The sequence below is a fragment of the Buteo buteo genome, chromosome 10, assembly GCF_964188355.1.
Source record: "Buteo buteo chromosome 10, bButBut1.hap1.1, whole genome shotgun sequence".
In the NCBI taxonomy this organism is placed as follows: domain Eukaryota; kingdom Metazoa; phylum Chordata; class Aves; order Accipitriformes; family Accipitridae; genus Buteo; species Buteo buteo.
Window position 1 is genome coordinate 26,170,668 of NC_134180.1, and position 19,672 is coordinate 26,190,339.

Sequence of the window (19,672 nt, forward strand, 5' to 3'; positions counted from 1 at the left end):
GCCAGGGTCAAAGATGAAGTCAGCATCACAGACAATAGAGACAACCATTAGGTCAGAATGAAGCAAAACAAAAGAGAATGAGCAGTGCATGTATAATGTATGTGATAGGCAGGGCCAAATTCTGTCCGAGTTTACATCAGTACAACTTCATCGGCTGAATCCTCTTAACACAATGTCACTTTGAATATGATCTAACAACATATATGCAGGCTTTTATTTAAATCAGTGCACAAGGCTAAATTTTCCACTCTTATGCTGTTTCTAGGCAATTGTAACTTCACTGTTCTACTGTTGTTACTATTATGGTCCTTTAGATACTGCTGAATTTCTTCTGTGCATCTTCTATGAGTAAACACCTGTTTCACATCTGCATCCTGCTTTAGGAAGACTGAATTCTTCAAATTAAAAGATCGTTTTAGGAAAGCATGATAACATACACTGCTTGAACAGTATACTATTTCATGCACATTTTAAAACTATTAATTCTGTGTACATACTACCTGTCAATGCTAATTTTAGAATATTTAGGGTTTTTACAGTGTTAGTATTCATGTTTTCCATATTTTGGCATCAGTGGTGTAAAAAAGAGTGATGAAGAAGAGAATCAGCTCCCAGAATAGATAAGCAGGAAAACTGATGTTGCTTGAAAGATCTTTCTTATGTCTTTTATACTTGTAGCATTTATAGTATTTTTGAAGTTGTCACTGATGTAAGAACAGTTATTTTAACCTAACACCTCGTTTTGCATACAAGTAAAACTGTGTCCACTTATCTGCCATTATAGTTTATGCATGTGTGTCCACGCAAGGCTTTACTACTCTAAATACCTGTAGTTTCTTCTGGTTTTATGTTTTTAAACTCTAGCTCTTTTATTCTTGTTGTTTGGCAGAAAACCCCTACAGATAATTTTACAAACAGCCAAACAAAAACATTGAGCCTTTCTAAGCCCACCCCTCCCATGATAAAGTGACTGGTGTGGTTTCAGTCTTTGCCCCCACTCATGACCCACAGGAAACTTTGCCTCTAACTTCTACAGTTTAAAATAAAAATTAAAAAACTGTAAATCTCTAAAAGCTGCCAACTCACTGCCCCCAAACTCCAGGCTTCAGCTACTCCTATTTATGTATATTTTATCTTAGTTTAGCGTTACAGACAAGACTGTATTTACTCCTTGTTTACATCAGTGTAATAGAGGTAGAATTAACCCCTCCGTTCACCAATGAACAAAGAGCAGCAGTGGTACTGTCTGGTCTTTTCCATGTGCCTACTTGCAGTTCTGAAGAGCTACTAACACAAGAACAAAGAACTGCAGTTAGTAAGAAAACTGTTCCATACCCCCATACAGAAGAAGAAAGCAATACACGCAAAGAAAACTGTGCCATACCCTGCACGGCAGCATCCCTGGTGGAGGTGTGCTGGGGTCCCGGTGGGCTGAGGGAAGCGGTTCAGAGCCCCCAGCAGACAGCAGCATTGGGGCCCCCAGACCAAAGCAGTCCGTCAAAGAGAGAAATTTTATACTGAAAGGAAAGTAATACATATATCACTTAAGGCATATAGCTTAAAATATTAAAAAGGAGGACAGAACTATGGAAAGGGGCATTCTTTTAGAAAATTGCCCATGGACTGTGTTTTAATGTTCTGAAGCTGTTCCCTCAAGCTATTTTACACAATACCCAGCTTTCTTGAGTTTCAGAAGTACTAATGATTCAATGGATGCAGAATCACAGAAAGCTCCTGAACTCAGCTTATGCTCCCCTCCACTGCCTTGAAGTCCTATTTCCAGCTAGTGTTTCAGAACTATAGAGCATTGCAAAGGGGCAAAAATCCCTCTGCAGTGTTAACTGTTACCTTCTTTGAAAGGAATTCATTTTAAACCAGAGAAATTGGATGTATATGATTGAAATATTTTGTCTCTTTTTCCTGAGAACTGGTAGATTATTAACCTAGAAGCTTGGTTTAATGCAACAATTACAGTAATGAAATGCAGCATGGTCTTCTGTGTTTAGTATCAGGGTTTCTTCCTCTCTTTTCCAATATTTCTGTAGGTATTTCTTGTGGGTTTTGATTTTTAAAATAGCAGTTACTTAAAATGTCATGGAAAAATAGAAATTTGATAAATAGCAAGCCCCTCCCCCCAATTTAATATGAGGATAGTGCTTTTTTAATCCTTTCCAAACATATGGTCAATAGTTCTTTGTATAATGTCAAAATATAATGTAAATATACCATTTCATGCAAATTTTTACTATATACGACTTCAGATACATGCTGCATACTGTCTAGCTATATAAGTCATCATGGTAAAGATGGCTTGTTTTTTGACAGCAGCAAATAACATTGCCAAGATTTCCACTATTAAAATAAAACTAGGAAAAATGTAGATAATGCAAAAATATAACTGACACTTTTTAAAAAAAAGAAATTCTGCACCTGAAAATCTCATTACAATGCCTTTTTCTACAAGACTGTTCTGAATGAATTAGAAATTACTCAAACATTATTGAAGCAAAGCCACGTTCTGCTGAAATTTCACCATAATCAGAATATTCCACTGGGAGATACCACCTTTGCCCAAGGTATTGATGGAAAGTCTCAAAACAATTGGACATTTTAAAAGGGAAGCAGTCTGATGTATACCAGGATGAAAACTCTATTTTTCCAACCCATGCTAGGTGGAAATGCACTTCTTATTGCTTCATTCCACTGTTTTAATTCCTGTGTCACATTAATGGTGATCGTGGTATTTCACTAGCTTTTACTTATCTGTCCTTTGTCAGCAATGAAAGCTGTCCTCTTGGTCTGCACAATAGACCTGATTCTGCTGTCCTACTCCACCACATCATCTGAAATGGTCTTCAACAGAAAGATGGCAGTTTTAACAAATTAAAGCACAAGGTTATTAAGGTAAATTTCTCAAGCATCACCTTGAATCTGTACCAAATTGTCCAAGTGTAAAGACAAAGCCAACCAAACTGCCTAGCACTAGTATCATCTATCTTAAAATCTTATGCTTCTACTGTGATGATAATGCCTGTGGGCTTCCCAGAAATCAACAAAGGAATCATAACAGTTAAAAATAAAGCTATGCTTTACTACCAGAGAAGTAAGGTGGCAGTTACTGGGAAATTAGTCTGAGTCCTTGAAATTCCCTGTATTTCAGTGACACATTGTACAACTGTTTAATTGGCAGCAAAGGAATAATGGTTAAAACACTGATTTCAGGCTGGACATGCAGCAGTGGTGGTCTCAAAGGGGGAGTTTTGCTGCTCTCTTGCTCCCTAAGATAATTGCTGTGATTAGTTTCTGCTCTTAGAGCTATGCATACTAGTACATGTGTGTGCTTATATTTCTAGGTTTCCAATACATGTTGGTCTGTATTTACTACTGGAGGCATGTTTCATGCTCTTGGTGTCAGATAGGAAGGACCAGGTGACACCCAAGTTGTATCTTCAACCCTTGAAATACATGCAATGCATACCCCGTGACCTAATGACAAAGCTGAAAGTCTCTGTGAAGACAACTGTAAATTCCCTTTAGTCTTTGTGAAACAGATGACAAGAAGCAGTAGCAATGACCCTGTCTTAAAAGCTTGGAATGCATTTTGGGAAATAAGAATTTACTTTTGAAACATGAAATACCCATGAGTAAATGGGACCAGATCTTTCTTTGGGAACTGACCAAGGCAGGTGCTATCAAAGTTGGGAAGTCAGGATCCAGATGCCCCTTCCAGGAGTCTCAGCCACTCTCAGAGCCATTTCCTATGCTTCTTCCTTGGTTTTTTTCCTTCTTTTGCTGAGTAAGCCTCCTCCATTGAGCTGATGTCCACTGTTTCGTTGTACAGTTATTATTGTGGTGATAGATCTCAGCTCCATCACAATAACTGCCTTATGTCTCTCTGCTCTCCTTTGGCATCTGGAAAGCAGCGGTTAGACCTGGGTAGTAGAGCTGCCAGCTGTAGTGTGCTGACTGGCAACATGATAAATACATGCTCTAAAATTGCATGAATACTGGACTTATGTCTTAACACTTTGGTGCATTTCTCTTGCTCACACTCCACTCTTTTAATTACTATTATTTCTAATGAATACTGTGAATTTATCTAAGTTAATTCTAAAATTCTGTAGATCTATAATCTGTACCTTGTGCGCTGGTGATTAAATTCTTCCCCATACGTATGTAGTAGCTGGGAGGAATAACTTAGCACTGTGATTATTTTTTATTTTTTTTTTATTTTATTTTTTAGGAGGAGACTGATCCTAACACTTTGTTTTCCCTGGTACTCCTGCTGTTGCCACTTCTATTGCCCAAGGAGATGCTTCTGCCTCAAACCCCTCCGCTTCCAAAGTCTATGCACAGACTGTGAATATAGGCCAAAGATCACACTTTGGAGAAAACAAAATAGGGTGGAGAGAAAAGGAAAAGTTACAGGTCTCAAAAAGGGGGTGACTTGGTGAAATTTAATGGCTTTTTACATGCAGGAGCTTATGTTGGAGATTCTTGGGGACTTCCTGGTCTTACAATTGTGGCTCTGTAGAGGCTAAAGCCAAGAGAAAAACGAGTTAAAACAAGGTGACAGGAGATAGATAACATTCTCCTGATATTCAGGTAGTATTTTAATTAGCTAAAAATATACGCAGAAAGAAATCTATCAGTGACTTCTCAAGAAACAGAACAACATCTCCTTGTCACAAAGAAATGATTTTTTTTTTCCCCCTACATTGGGTATTTGTAGTCAACTTATGAAGACCAAATGTTAAAGTCATTTGCCTAGATGTTGCAATTCTAGCTTGTTTTACAGGAAAATAAGGTGCTTAAATGAGTATGAAGAAGTAATGAATGCTAATAAACACTTGAAACCCACATTTTCTAATGTTTAGCGATGCTGCAACAGTTTAGGTTAAGCTGATCATATTAATTTTTTGTAAGGTAGTATGATTTGCAAAAGCATTCTGTTAAAGTACAAGTTTTTGATCTTTAGTTTCTTTCATACTAAATTAAATAGCTTTGAAAGTTACATAAAAACCACTCCTGCAATTCATCATTATTAGAATGTGAACAAATTATATTTTCCACTTTTAAATATTGATTTGACTTTTTAGCTGTCCTTGCAAATGTGATCCAAGCATCACTGATGTTACTAGAAATACTTTGCTTGCTTATAGTGGGTATTTGGTTGGGTTCCTTTGCATGAATTAAATATTCAGACAAGAGCACACATGACTGTATTCTCCCGTAGCCTAGGGGAATGCAGTGATTTGGTTGGTCTCCCAACTCTCAGGTAATTTTTCCTGAGCCATACAGTCGTGTTGGCACATACACACTTTTTCTACATAAGATTTAATTATTCCATACAATTTCAAATGGGTTTACCATGAAAGAGCTGAGACAGGCCTGGCCCACAACACCCAGTACTTGAGTAATTGGAGTTTCCACTTAGAAGGTGGGAGATGTGGATTAAAATCACTTCATAAAAAGGGAAGGGATCTTGACTGAGTGCTGTAATTTTAATGCTGTTTGGAAAAATGAGAAGGGAGAACCCTACCATATGTTGTAGAGACTTGCTAGATTCTGTAAGTTACCAAGTCTTCCCCAGAATTACACAGGAAGCCAAGGCTTTCAATTTTCCACAGGGCATTCCAGTAGAAAACACATACACCACATTCCAGCAGAAGACACACAAAACTATCAGAGCATTATGGCATCCTGATTTCTTCTGCAGATATAGCCTCAGTCCACTGACCATTCAATCTTTTCTTTATGTATTTAAATGTGTATGTCCTCTTCTGAATATCCTACAAAAATTAACCAATAAGTCTATATGGTCTGAACTAATACATGAAAGGGCTGATTAGTGAATAGCTGGACTAAATATGCAAATTACAAAGTTTTCTTCGTGGCTTTATATGAGAAGATGTTTTTAAAACTTTATCAACGTCAGTGTGTCAGCCTGCATTTCTCTGTGAAATCTTGAAACTGCTCTTTCATCTATGTTGTAAACACATCAACAAGTATGTAGAATGTCTTGACTTTGAAATGCTGTCACCTACTTTCTGTATCGTTGTCAGTAGTCATCTTGTTATAAAAGTGTTTCATATCTCTGTTTCTTTTGGTAGTGTGTCAACATACTGCATTTTTCAACTGTGTTCCTTGCTGCCTCTTCCATTTTTATAAAAAATTCCATGTGACAGAAGTTTTTCTCTTTCTCTGCAACATGTTGATATCTCAGGTTCTCCACTGTCACCAAAGCAGTTGTGCTACTCTGAGGATAAGCTGAGTCTGTGTAAACCATCTACAGCGTTTTGTGACAAAGTGCAGTGGGATTTTGAATTCAAATGTTTTTGTGATGGTGAGAAGTCCCCAAGCTTCAGTCATTGCCTTTACTTCTTAGTTTGGAAGTGTCCTGGTTTCAGTTGGGATAGAATTAACTGTCTTCCTAGTAGCTGGTACAGTGCTATGTTTTGAGTTCAGTATGCAAAGAATGTTGATAACACTGATGCTTTCAGTTGTTGCTCAGTAGTGTTTAGACTATAGTCAAGGATTTTTCAGCTTCTCATGCCCAGCCAGGGCACCTGACCCAAACTGGCCAACAGTGTATTCCATACCATGTGATGTCCCATCTAGTGTAGGAACTGGGAAGGGGGGGGGGGGCAGCGAATTGCCACTGGGGGACTGGCTAGGTGTTGGTCGGCGGGTGGTGAGCAATTGCCCTGCGCATCATTTGTACATTCCAATCCTTTTATTACTACTGTTGTCATTTTATTAGTGTTATTATCATTATTAGTTTCTTCTTTTCTGTTCTATTAAACCGTTCTTATCTCAACCCACGAGTTCCACTTCTTTTTCCCGATTTTCTCCCCTATCCCACTGGATGGGGGGGAGTGAGTGAGCGGCTGCGTGGTGCTTAGTTGCTGGCTGGGGTTAAACCACGACAGGAAGTTTCCCAGAACATGTTCAATATAATTCAATGCCTATTCCTGATGTGCTCTGCAATGTAGAGTCCACAGTTGGCTTGGAACAAATGTATCTGGTAATGAACAATTTCTTAAATGTCAGCATACTCGAGCTTTCTGTTCTGCTGCTTCACATGTAATTTTCTGTTTTGTTTTGGGTTTTGTTTTCAGAAGATAACATGTCAGGAACTGGTACAATTGCCTCAAGTGCCCCAAATGAAAGCTGAACACCTGTACAAATTACTGCATTGCAGAATGTAAGACACACATTATTTTCAAGTTTTGAATTATACTTGTTTCTAAAGGACCTTTCAGTCCAAAAATACAACATTGCTGAAGTTTACAGAGGTACAAATTTGGTTAAATTGGAAAAAATATTCTGTTCAAATGCTTTCAAGACTTGTGCAACAGAATTGCATAGATCTGTACATGAAGGTCAGTGAACCCACAAACTATGAAGTAATCAACTTAATAGATACTTTAACATTAGACGCTTGTATCATTCTTGTGTGTACTATAACGTCAACATCTTGTTGCATCTACAACAGTACAGTTTTCTCACACCTTTCAAAGGCCCACATCATGTTAAGTTCCTAAATCAATATGGTCCACGTGCTGTAAAACATAGACATTTTCCTGGTATCCGATATTGAGTCAGGAGGGTTGGCTTATGCCCCTTCCATCATCTGCAAGGATACATACTACTCCTGCACTTTTACTTCCTACTGTTTATTACTTGCACCGCAGTAATATCCTAAAGCTCTACTCAGGACTAGACCGCACTTTGTTAGCTGCGTACCAGAGACACAGTTTTGCACTTAACCTTTTTAGGATACAATCAGTAAATACTACTTACTATATTATCAAGTATCAAATTATTAAACTTAAAACCAGAAGGCTGAAGGCAATGTTCTTTATGATCATAAAAGTTAAAATACCTAAGTATGGAAGAAAATACAAACTTTGAGGAATGTATGCTTTTTACTTTAATGCAAGGAGAATAAACTTCATTTTTGAAGAATGATCACTGCATGAACTTTTTTCCCCTCTATCAGTATAGATCACATTCCTGATACCTAACATATCATAAATATCTTCTAGTTACAGTATGTTTCAAAAGCAAGTTGACATGAACCAGAGATCAAACAAAATCTGTACACACGGACCTACTCTGAAAAAGCTAAGGATCTGTAGGGTGTTCAGATCATATAGTCTGCAGAAATTTAATTGGCATATTGTTGTTGTTTAACATAAAATGCACAGCATAGCTACAATACAGAAAATTACTAGAAATAACTGAGTAATCAGGCTGCCATCCTGGGAAAGATAGTTTAAAATTATCAGAAATTTCTTTAGAATATCTATGTGTCTTAGTCCTGACCACTTTGAGCCATTATCATATTGGCTGGACCCAATTCACCCCACATGTGGATAACACTGCTTCTTTAAACATGGTTTATGTGGCTGAGTCGCTTTATTCCAGCTTAATCAACATAAATTTAGTAATTAGGATGGGACCAAGGAAGGAAGAAAGGAAGTGAGTAAGATGAGCTTTTCTATAAATCCTTAGATAAGTGTTTCAAAGAGGACAGTAGCTACAATACTTGCTGCTATTTTTCCTGAAGAAAATGGAGTGGACACAATACCAAGAAAATAAATTCCCTTGAGGAAGAATCAGACATACAGATATTAAGTGGCCATAGTGTCACAGAAAGAATCCAGGTCTCCTTACCTTTCCTCTTCTCCTCAACCACTGCCTGCCAAAATAAAAAACATTTCAACAGACATAAACTCTCTTGGTGAATAAAAATGCTATGTGTAAAACAAAATATATTCTAAAAATTCATTTTATATCAGACCCATATTTTCAAAACTCACAAATTTTCTTCTGTCCCTTGAATGTGGACAAATACTTCAGTCATATTAAGATTTCTGTATAAGCAGCTTTTTCCAAGATGAGAAACATCCCTTTTCCTGAGAATTACATTTCCTGACTTACTCTATGGACCTTTTCTTTCCATAATGTATTTTCTTGCTGGTTTAATGATCAGCAGCAAGTTAGCAGTCTTTCACTTACAATCCTAACTCGAAGTCAACTGGTCTGCAAGTGTGACTGAGGAATATTTGTAGAACTGAGGACTTGGAAGATGAACATTTTGGACATATATTTATTCAGTGACTCAGAGTGATACATGAAGACTACTACGAGTAAATTTTTTTAAAATGGCCAAAACTGTATACAAAATGAAAATAATACAGTGTGTATTACTTCAAAATATGGGCAAAAAAATACTTTATTTTCTCCAGGGAACTAGTCTGAGGAAATTATATAGGCACATACTGCAACAAGAAAACATTATCACTTAGGTTCCCTGTTCCTGCAGAAAGCTCACTGCAGAACTGGGACTATTCGTAACATTAATTTTTATTAGAACTGTTTATATTTTTTACAAACAAGAAAATTACTCTATAAAAAATGTGTAGATTTTATAATACGCTTATCTAATAAAAAGAAGAAATTACAAATTTATTCCTTTTCAGGGGTTTCTGAATAATTTTTCTCAATGATACAGTTACAATTGCCAATCCAAAGCAAGAAATTATGCTGACAGGAAATCTTGTCAAAGTGAATGAACTATCAGAGGATCTGGAATCCAGATGTTAGCCATCGTATAGTAGTAAATATAATTGATTCATAATAATTTAGAGTAAAAAGCTAATAAAATAAGAGCATTTTGTTGTACCTTATACTTCTGTTGAGATCTGACTTCAACAAAATACCTCTAGCTTAAAAAACATCCATTCCCTTTCTCCCTTTACAAAAGTACATTGTTGGAACTGACAAGATGAAAATAGTCAAGTTAGTTATTTTCCAAAACAGTGGTTGCAGATATAACTTTCAGGTTTATTTGTCATTTATTCAAAAGCAGACTCCATGGACACTGTATCAATGGGACATTCTTTGTTTTACTTTTAAGGGAAGCAGCAGTGACTTGCCTCCTAGGAAGTACACTCCAAAGGAGCAAATATCACCATGGCATTAATCTTATTTTCTTTCCTTCTGCATATGTCTCATTTTATCAACTGAACCTATGATTTAAATATACAAAATTAAAAAGTATCAGCTATGTGAACTGTAAAATCTATACTCAATAATATAATATTTCCTTTGTCTATGTGCAAAATTCCTAATGTCTCCAAATAGTATGTGACATAAAATAATGTGTTTGTACATGATGAGATTTGTTCAGGGTGGAGTTGTGAATGTGAAATGTGCTCATTTTGTTAATTTGAAGTAAGATGCTAATGCTATACATAATGAAAATGGTCCTTGGTGGTTAGCCTGTGCTTGAGGGGTTCAGTAGGAGGAGTTCATCTCTTAAAAGAAAAAACGTATGGGTAAGAAAAAGGAAACAAAGGTAAAAAAGTACAGAAAAAACCCCCACTTTCCCCACCTCACCATGAAAAAAAAATAGTGTTAAATACCTTTTCCTTTAGCCACACAAAACCCAAAGGTCAAGAGCTAAACTTCCTGGGGAAACATATGTTAGGGGCACAGCAAGAGCAGCCTGCTTGCTGCTACCCTGGGGAGCAGTGCCTTGTATCAGGTCTGGGACATCCCCTCCGGCAGACATGCAGAGCAGTATTGCCAGGTCCCAGCGGGACCTGCGTTTAGCTCTCTTAAGACCCAACCTTGCAAACACTTATGCACATGAGTAATTTCAGCTGCCATGAATCAAGTTATTCACCTGTTTTAAGTTTTTGCAAGGGTGGTGCAACATCAGGCCCACATTTGTAAATGCTAACCAACAGGATAAAATGGAAGAAACTTCCCTTTCCTTTTCTTCATCTAAGCAACTTAGCTTTTGCTGTATTTTTATTTCCCAATTTTGACTGGAAAAGGTTACAGCTGCAATTTTTTTTTTTTAAATTCTTGAATCTTACAATTTTTTAAATAAATGAATCATTGCAACCATCTCAATCATATGGTAAAAGTCACACAGTTCAGGGGTCACCTGTGATTTTAAGACCTTCCAATACTTTGTAGTGATTTCTGTTACAAGGTAGGGCACTTTTTAGAGACCAATGGTTTTGTCACATCTCTGAAATTGTGGATAAAGCCAAACAAAGGAAGCGGAATACATGGACGATTGTCAGCCCACTTATGTCTTGATACTTTTCTGCATTTAATTTGTTTGTAGTTGATTTGTTCAATTTGTAAATTCTGGAGAAAACTGAATCTTCTAACAGCTTTGTATTTACTGAGTATTATTCTGTTATCACATGGATCACTGACCAATGTCTGGTGTTCATGATTTTCTACTTGCGTTGCTCCAGAACATGCAGGTTTATGACTTAGTATGTGATCTTCATGAGCTGGAAAGACTCAAAACATATGGCAGATCAGATGTTAGGCTTGGGGAAAATCAAAAATTAAACTGTCTCAGAGCAGTTGAGAGACTGCTTTGCTATATATTTTATATGATTTGTGTGTGTGTTGAGGGAGATGTCACCTAGGGAAGGGAATCGAAGAAAAAATGGCTTTAAAAAATGAACTGTTTGTATTATCGCTTTAAACTTTAAAGTCTGGTCAGCTAAAAGCAGATGTTGTGAACTAAGATGGAAACTTGCCTGAGGCCAGAATCAAAGGTGGCATTCTCTAATAGTAAGAAGTAAAAATGCTTTCTGGGTTCAGAATTTATTACAAGCCCAAAAAGAATGCTTATTGTATGCTTATAAGCACAAACATTTCTCCACTTTCATTCAAATTACTGAATAATATTGGTGGCTTCAGAATTTAATTTCAGACAATTGGTTCATTAGCAATCCTGATTGTATTCTAAGCTCTTTATCATAAAATCTTTTGTTATTCTGTGCTGGCCAAGATTCTGTCATGTTGGAAGTAGGAATGAAGTGCTTCTTACCCCTGGCTGTCTGCCCAGTAATTAGATGGGGAGGTGGATTAAAGCATCTAAACATGCAGTGTAAATTTTGGAATATTGTAATATGACACAGTTCTGATACAAGTCTTTTTTAAAGTAAGAATAATAAAGGAAAGACCTTATATATACAGAATTGTAAAAATGAGCATAACCTTTACTGCATGCTTTTAATTGACCTGGGCTTGCACAGTTTGAGAGAATACACTTATATTATGTAAACATACAATGTCTAAGAATTTGAAATTGAAAGTTAAAAATTAATAAATATTTCCAAGAAGGAAAAACAAAAAAGTTGATTAAATAAAAATTATTTATGTTAAAATCAATCAATATTTGAGAAAATCTTGTCTCCTTTTCATCTATTTATGTATGAGGAAATACATATTTACAGTAGCTACCTCTATAGTATTTGTTGAATGGCATGAAGCTTTGAACCAGCTTAAAATTTAGACTGAGACAGTTCTGCAATTTATTTTAAATTTACTAGTTCAAAAGCTGTGCTCTAATGGCAAGTCCAGAATTATAAGTTGCAGTACTACTGTGGGAAAAAAAATAGCAAGTTACTTCTGCGTTTTACAAATACTTTACGTGATATTGTTTCAATTCATATAAATTGTTTGACAAAGCTTTGTTGCTCTATTTCAGCAGCAGCAGCAAAAGAAAAAAAATAATTTTCAGAAATCCAATAGAAAATATTTTAAGGATCAATATTTTCCGTATATTTCTTTCTTACTGTAGGAATCCCTTTGATAACAGAGTCATATGGCACAGGAATCGGCTGCCTTTTCTAATTTATACCAGGATAAAAGCGAGTAAGGACTTTTCAACAGAGAGAGTAATTCCCGATAAATCCATGTTTGGACAAGCTCTGTATCTGGCACCAGTAGAGTCCCTCCACACTCCTTTTTTACCGTTTTAAGGAGAATTTCACCCCTTCCCTTCCCATTGTTTCAGGATTTGTGAGTGTAGGTGGTTTGTCAGGTGTTACGGCCAGGCCGGGCCGCTCCTCAGAGGAAAGGCAGCCGTCGGGGAGCTAACGCGGCGTCCTCCATTTCGTGCCAGCGGGAGCCCGCAGACCGCGCCGCGGCAAAAGAAAGCGGGAGCAAACTCTGGAGGGCGGCCCTCCGCTGGGGCGGTGCTCGGAAAGGACCGGATGGCAATCGCCGCTTCCCCCTCGCTCGGCAGGCGCGGCTGAGGGGCGCTAATCGCGCGGTGCTACCGGGGTGCTTGGTACTGCCTTGACCCCCCCTCGTTGCCGCCATTTTGCGCTGTAGGGGCGGGAGGCGCTGTTCGCGGGAAGGGAGAGACTCATGTTCTCCTTCCTCAGCCGAGGGAGGAGGGCGGGAGAGGGAGCCTGAGGGTGAGGCGGGGGGTGCTTAGGGGCTCGCAGGCACAGGGAAGGAGCGCCGTGAGGTGGGGATGTCCTCTGCTCCTTCAGAGCGGCCGGTCCACAGCTAGGAGCGAGCTGTTGCCGTTTGTTTGGATCAGCACCCCTGAAGGTTGCAACCTTCACTCTGGGCCCCCTGGAGAGAGCGCCGAGGTGAATTACAGAGGTCTGAGGAAAGGATTTGGTTTTAGGAGGGAGGTGAAAAGCAAAGGGGCTTCAAAACTGAGCAAACCCCCTTGTGGCCTGCAGCGTTTGTAGAAAGTCTGTAGTAAGCTGTTCCTTAAAGCAGATACATGAGAGGTCTTTGCTTACAGGAGTTTGCAAACATCTCTTTGTAAGTGTGAATCAATGGTCTGTGCTGCTTCTGCAAACACCTGCTCATTTCCTGCATTCTGCCGTCTTGAATATGCATTTTCCCTGGGCTATGAAGCAGCACTGAGAGTATGGACACCCTTTGATTCCTCTCCATCTTGGAGACGTGTTTTGCCATTCCGCCCCCCCCCTTTTTTTTTTTCTTTCTTTTTTCTTCCTTTACAATTCTGAGAGACTTTTCACTATTTCTTGGCTGGGGATTCTGAAGGGGGTGTCCCAGCTGACAGCCAGTGTGCAGGTGGATGAATGCAGAACTGCACAAAGGAGCGTCGTGCCTGGGTTTTCCAGTCTCAGAATGACCATGACATCTCCTATCATTTTTATTTACATTATCAAGCAATTGGAATTAATGGAGCCAAAGAATAAATGACATGTAGAGAGCAGAGGCTTGAAGGGCCTGGGAGATTAAATATTGTGTATAATAAAGACTGCTCGCAGGTGGGAATCATAACTCCAAATTATTTAAATGGAAGTTGTATTATCATAGATTGACAATTCCCCACCTGAGGTATGAAAACAGTTCCATAGTGGTGTGCAGTGTTTGTAGCTCCTTGGGGCTGATGGAGTGGTGGTTATTCAGTTGGATAAGCACTTAATGCAGATAATAACTACTTGAATAGCAACAACTTGATAGTGCTCCTGACAGGTGCTTTCTGCTGCCACTGCTGATACCTAAGCCTGAGAACTCCTGCTTTAGATTACTGACCTTAAAAGCATGCAAAAGTACAGTGGCAAAATTAACCAGCTTTGTTAGATTTATTAGTGTGATTTCTAAATTCTAGATTTGTTATTCTGTAGGAAAAAGTGGCAAGACCTGGCGGTGGCGGAGTGGTGGAAGTTGGCAGAGGTGGTGTTGCAGACATACTCTGAAAAGGAGTGTAAAAGGGGCATTGACAGATACCTTGTTTGAAGTTCTAAAATCTATCTTCTGCACTGTGTTCACAGACAGTTTTGATTACATGCTCTATTTTCTGCCAGTATTGTGAAACGTTTTCTGTTTTAAATTTGAAACATTTCTCTGGAATATTTGAAGTTTCACAGCTTCTGTGGAAGAAAAATATTTTTTAAATTTTTGATTCACAGCTGACAGTATACAGTAATTAAGTAAACCTGAATCCTATGTGTAAAGCATTCTAAAAGATTTTTTTCATATATTACCAATGAAATGCTGGACTACAAAAGAAGTGTCACCTTTGGTTTATCTCTGTAGGTAAAGAAGATATGTTATTTTTCACCAGATTTGGCCTTTATTGAGTTTTATAAACTCTGTTGAAGTTGATTTGGTATTTTACCATTTGTTTCAGTGAATCTAAGATTTTTCACTCATAAAATCCTTTCTGTGGTATTCTTTTAGTGAGCTCTTTCCTTTTTAAAGTTGTCTTTAAGCAAAATTAAGAGCTGTGAAGCTTCTCAACACAGACACATAAAGAAAACATTTCTAATGCCTAGAGCTGCTGCTAAATGAAAACCATTTAAATTAACTGGAGTATTTTTAAAACTGGTGTATATTATAAAATACTTTAGAAAGAATATCTGGTCCTGATGTTTCAGAACAAACCAGTTAACAACGTTAAGGAGTTGGGCCCATAGTCCAATTATCCAGGTAAGCAATTTGCATGTAGGTAAAAAAATAAATCTGATTTGCTTCTACATTAATTGTTGGGTTTTTTAGATAATAGAGTAATTTTATTTTGTAAAAATTGACAGAATCTGATCATAAGATCATATTTTTCCGTCAGAACAGAAACAATCTGAGAAAAAAAAAATATAGTCTGCAGTTGTATAAAAGAATCTTAGCATTATTCTTAGAAATTAAATAATTTAACATAAAATTTATCTGAATCTTCACTTTTAGCTACTTTTTCCCTCCTGACATGTCATGGTAATGTAAAGGTTGTTTAAAGTGCTGTCCTACAGGATTTTTTGGTCATAAGTAATAGGAACCATGTTTTATCAGGAGAAAGATTTTCTTTTTGAAAAAGAATTAAGGATGCAGGCAAGAGTTCTAAAAGAAAAAAAATCTAGAAATTAAGTATTGGCACTTATAACTAATAAAATTTCTATTGCTTATACAGGTTCAATTCTAGTAATTTCAGTTTCACAGTTCCTTGTGCTGCCTTTTGCAGATTAAGGGACTTCACATTTGATCTAAAAATGTTCAACTCTGGAGACATGGTCTTTTCGTTGGATAATTTATTTTATGAGAGACCGGATACAAGACGAAGGTAAATCTTTATTGTTAAATATATATAATTGTTTTTCAAGTTTTTCCACACTCTGAATCATTTTACAGCAGAATATTTTTTTTATAACTTCCTTTTCTGTCTACCAGTAGAAATGTGGGGCTAGAAGTTTCCAGGTTCAGAACCCATAATTTGAAATGTTTTTCCAAACACACTGAAGTTTGAATGATACAAGTGTATCTTAGGGCTATAAGAAATACGGGTTAGTAGAAGTTTTGCCTCTTAAATTTTCTGTGATTAAAAATCACACGGATTAAAGAATATTTTTTAGCAGGAGAAACAGTAGGTTATTTATGATTAGTGATTTCAAGCTAGATGTTGTGGAGGGTGCTTAAAGAATACTTTTACCTTACATTTGTGTGTTAAAAATAGGTATCTAGAAAATGAAGTGCCTAACATTTGGTATATTGCACCTGCTCCAGCTATTGCTGAAATTCCAGCTGCAGAGGAGTTACAGAGGGAACTGGAAAGAAACACAGCCAACACTCATATGGGTAAAATATCATAGAACAGAATCATAGAATCATTTAGGTTGGAAAAGACTTCTAAGATTATTGAGTCCAACTGTAAACCTAACACTGCCAAGTCCCACTAAACCATAATATTTGACATTCATTTTGAATGGCTTAACAAATAATTAGCTTGACAGATAATTCCTCCTCTCTCTTTTAATGCCATGAAATATGAAATATTCTAGGTATGCAAATATAGACAAAAAATGTATTTTAGTTGAGGGTGATGGTCTTGTATGTCTTTGGAGCATTAGCAGTCCTCTCTGGGCATATACAGGTTACACATTTACTGTGCAGAAGTGGGCAAGGTAAGCATGATCAAAATTTCAGCTACTCTACATTGTTCTGTGAAGCATCATAACACAGTGGGAAGCAGCTGTAAGAGCATAATGCAGCACATAGATCTGCTGACCAGTCTCCCACCCAAGGTAGAGAGAGTTTATATGAACCTAACTTTCTTCTTCCATTTCGGGGCTTTTTTTCAAATTGCTATTCAGGAAGTCAAATTTGAATCTGGCCATTGATTGCTGCTAAGTGGAGTATTCCTTCCATCTTGACATTCAGGATCACCTTAAGGAAATTTTAAAGAATTCGATTGCTTTATCTCTGTCAACTAGATTTCTACATTTCTTAGGTGCTGTGCTGATGTACGATACTCTCTATTTATGAATTATTATTGAGACAGAAGCTTTTTTTTGTACTTTATGCAAGAGCAATTCCATTAAGAACTGCTCATTCAAATAAGCTTTCTGGTGTTTGTAGAATTAGAACTGTTTGGGTTATGTCAAAAACAGGCCTTTGTAATTTTAAGTTTCCAAATGGGTAACGCTGAAATTAATAGGCTGCCAGATCAGGACACTGATCCTACTGAGAACTAACCCTGCAAAATGTGATAATTAACCAAGATGACTATGAAACCATGACATCATTACAAATTTTGACTGTTGAGATTGCAGGGTTTATCTCAGAGTTGTTCGTAGTAGGAATTTCAGGCTTGGTCATTGTGTCATTTTTTTAAAAGACCATCTTTATTCTGGGACAGGATGAAGAGTTTGAAAATGTATGAAAATATACACTAAAGTTCTTGGAATAAGATAGAAATATCAGTTCATATAATATATATGAATTTGGCTTATTCTGTGTGGAAGATATTTAATAAACTTACTATTAATAGGAAAATTAACATTAATAAAAATATTAATTTATTGTTTTTGTAGGAGAGAGAAAGCACCAGAATTTTATACAACAATGTAAGAGTAACACTGAGGAAGTAAATGATAAATCACCAGCACCTGTTCATTTTGGCGTAGACTCTGAAAAAGAAGTGCTCCAATTAAGCGTGGGAGAAAGAGAGAAAATCAGTTTTCAGCATGAAAGTCTGAAAATGGTTTCATTGTTTCTCTCTTCTGATCAAGATAAACCTAAAACAGGAACAGGAGTTTCTCAGCAACCTGGTGAAAATTTTTCACAAAATAAAATATTAAGTAATTTTCCAAAAAACAGTGATGATGAGAGTGTCCATTCAACATTAAGAAAAAGGTACGCATCTAGTCAATTCTGATAATTTATCAATTGTCAGAATCATTATTTTAGATACATTTGTTAAACACAGAATTTTTGATCATTCAATTGAAGGTACTTTAACAGGGCTCCAGACACTAATTCTTTTCAGTATAGGGAAAAAAGATGTTTCCTTTTGGCAATATTTTAGTACTGTAATTAAATGTGTCCTGAGCTCAGACTCTTTAATGAGAAGAGTAAGGATGAGGTTTGTTTCTTTAAAATTAAAGAAATTGTTAGGTAACAAAGGTTTTTCAAAATTGTATTTTGAGTTGTTTATCCACATGGTAACGAGCAAGAAGGCTAAGATCACTTTCTTTTCAGAGCAGAGGTCAGCCAGCTAGGAATACCTTGAGCAGTTCTCAACATGATTTCAGTCTGGCCTGGCCTGGCCTGGGAGGAGAGGTTTTACAGATAAACTCCTCTTCTGTGCCTGGCTTTTCTCGTTCCTCAGAACCTGTATGTCTCCATTGTTTTTAATTATGCTGAGATTGACAGTTAATCTGCTATTGGGATTCAGAGTCCATCTGGACAGGCAGTTTATTCTTTCAGGTTCTTTCTGGAATGAAAGTAAAGTTAAAATGTATCTTGACAGGAGTCGTCTTCAGGTAGAAGAGTGTCATATCAAATAAAGTTAGATACAAACTTTTCTTATGATTGTATCTTACTAGTTCTGCTTCTAATACAAGTATACATATTTTTCAAATATTAGAGAAACTGTGTAACATTTAACAAACTAATGAAAATCCTGGATCTTTTGCAGCTTATTTAAAATGTCTGGTTATATGTATAAAAATACAGAATTTAAAGATAGTTCTGTGGATGTGAAAGAAACTGATACTTACTTAAATACATGTGAAAGCATAAAAGAAGTGAAAAAAGAAGGTTTATGGAGAAATAATCATCATGCTCCGATAACTAAAGACTCAGATTTTACTCTGCATAGGGTAAATGATTGGGACATTGCATCTAAAAATGGAATTAAAATGAAATCATTTTCTAATGCTTCAGAGGTTCTGGATATGACAGGTAATTATTATTACTCTTTTTCAAGAAAAATAGTCCACTCTCTGTCTTCGGTATATAATAATAATAATAATAATGGATATCTATGATCTGAGGTAGAGTGAAGAACATTTTCTCACCAGCTCAAGGCGAGATAATTGGCTAAACTTGATAGAAGATACTGCAATTCTATGGAACTTAATTGCATTGTTGTTTAAGATGAGCTGGGTAAACAATTTATGAAGGAGAGTCACGTTTTCAAAAGTGCCAAGTCATGTAAACCTTTTTGAAAAATGAGTCCCCTAAACAATTTGAGAAAGAGCAGCCTCGTCCCTTCATGTGGTAAATAGTCTTATCTTCATTTGAAACCAGAAATTGAAAATAGAATGTTTATTTGTGATGTGGCTCATACTTGTATCTTTGTAGAAATAGATTTTAAAATCTGGAAAATGGAGGAAAGCAGTGAGAATTTTGATGATAAAATACTTGGTTTAGAAATTATTTTTGTTTTTTTAATAGTTTTAAAATATGCTTAATATGTTTATTTCTAGCTTTTAAGCTTTTTGGGACAGGGACTTATTGCATCTGTGGAATGTACCTTATGTACCTGGCTACCTGCTACAGAAATACAGAATAGAAAAATAGTTCTAGCAGAAGATTTTAGGGCAGATCTGTGGCTTTGGATGGGATTTGGAGGCTG

The 19,672-nt window shown here is 36.8% G+C and overlaps 1 protein-coding gene across 1 annotated transcript in view; it reads left to right on the forward strand.

Moving 5' to 3' along the window:
- Positions 1-13,206: 13,206 nt before the first annotated feature.
- Positions 13,207-19,672, forward strand: part of HFM1 (helicase for meiosis 1) — a 42,218-nt gene continuing 35,752 nt past the window's right edge. Inside the window, exons 1-5 of the mRNA XM_075037567.1 lie at positions 13,207-13,433; positions 15,779-15,877; positions 16,268-16,389; positions 17,625-17,946; positions 18,731-18,996. Of these exons, the coding sequence (XP_074893668.1) occupies positions 15,807-15,877; positions 16,268-16,389; positions 17,625-17,946; positions 18,731-18,996 (781 nt within the window). The 5' untranslated portion in view covers positions 13,207-13,433; positions 15,779-15,806. The remainder of the gene's footprint in view (positions 13,434-15,778; positions 15,878-16,267; positions 16,390-17,624; positions 17,947-18,730; positions 18,997-19,672) is intronic.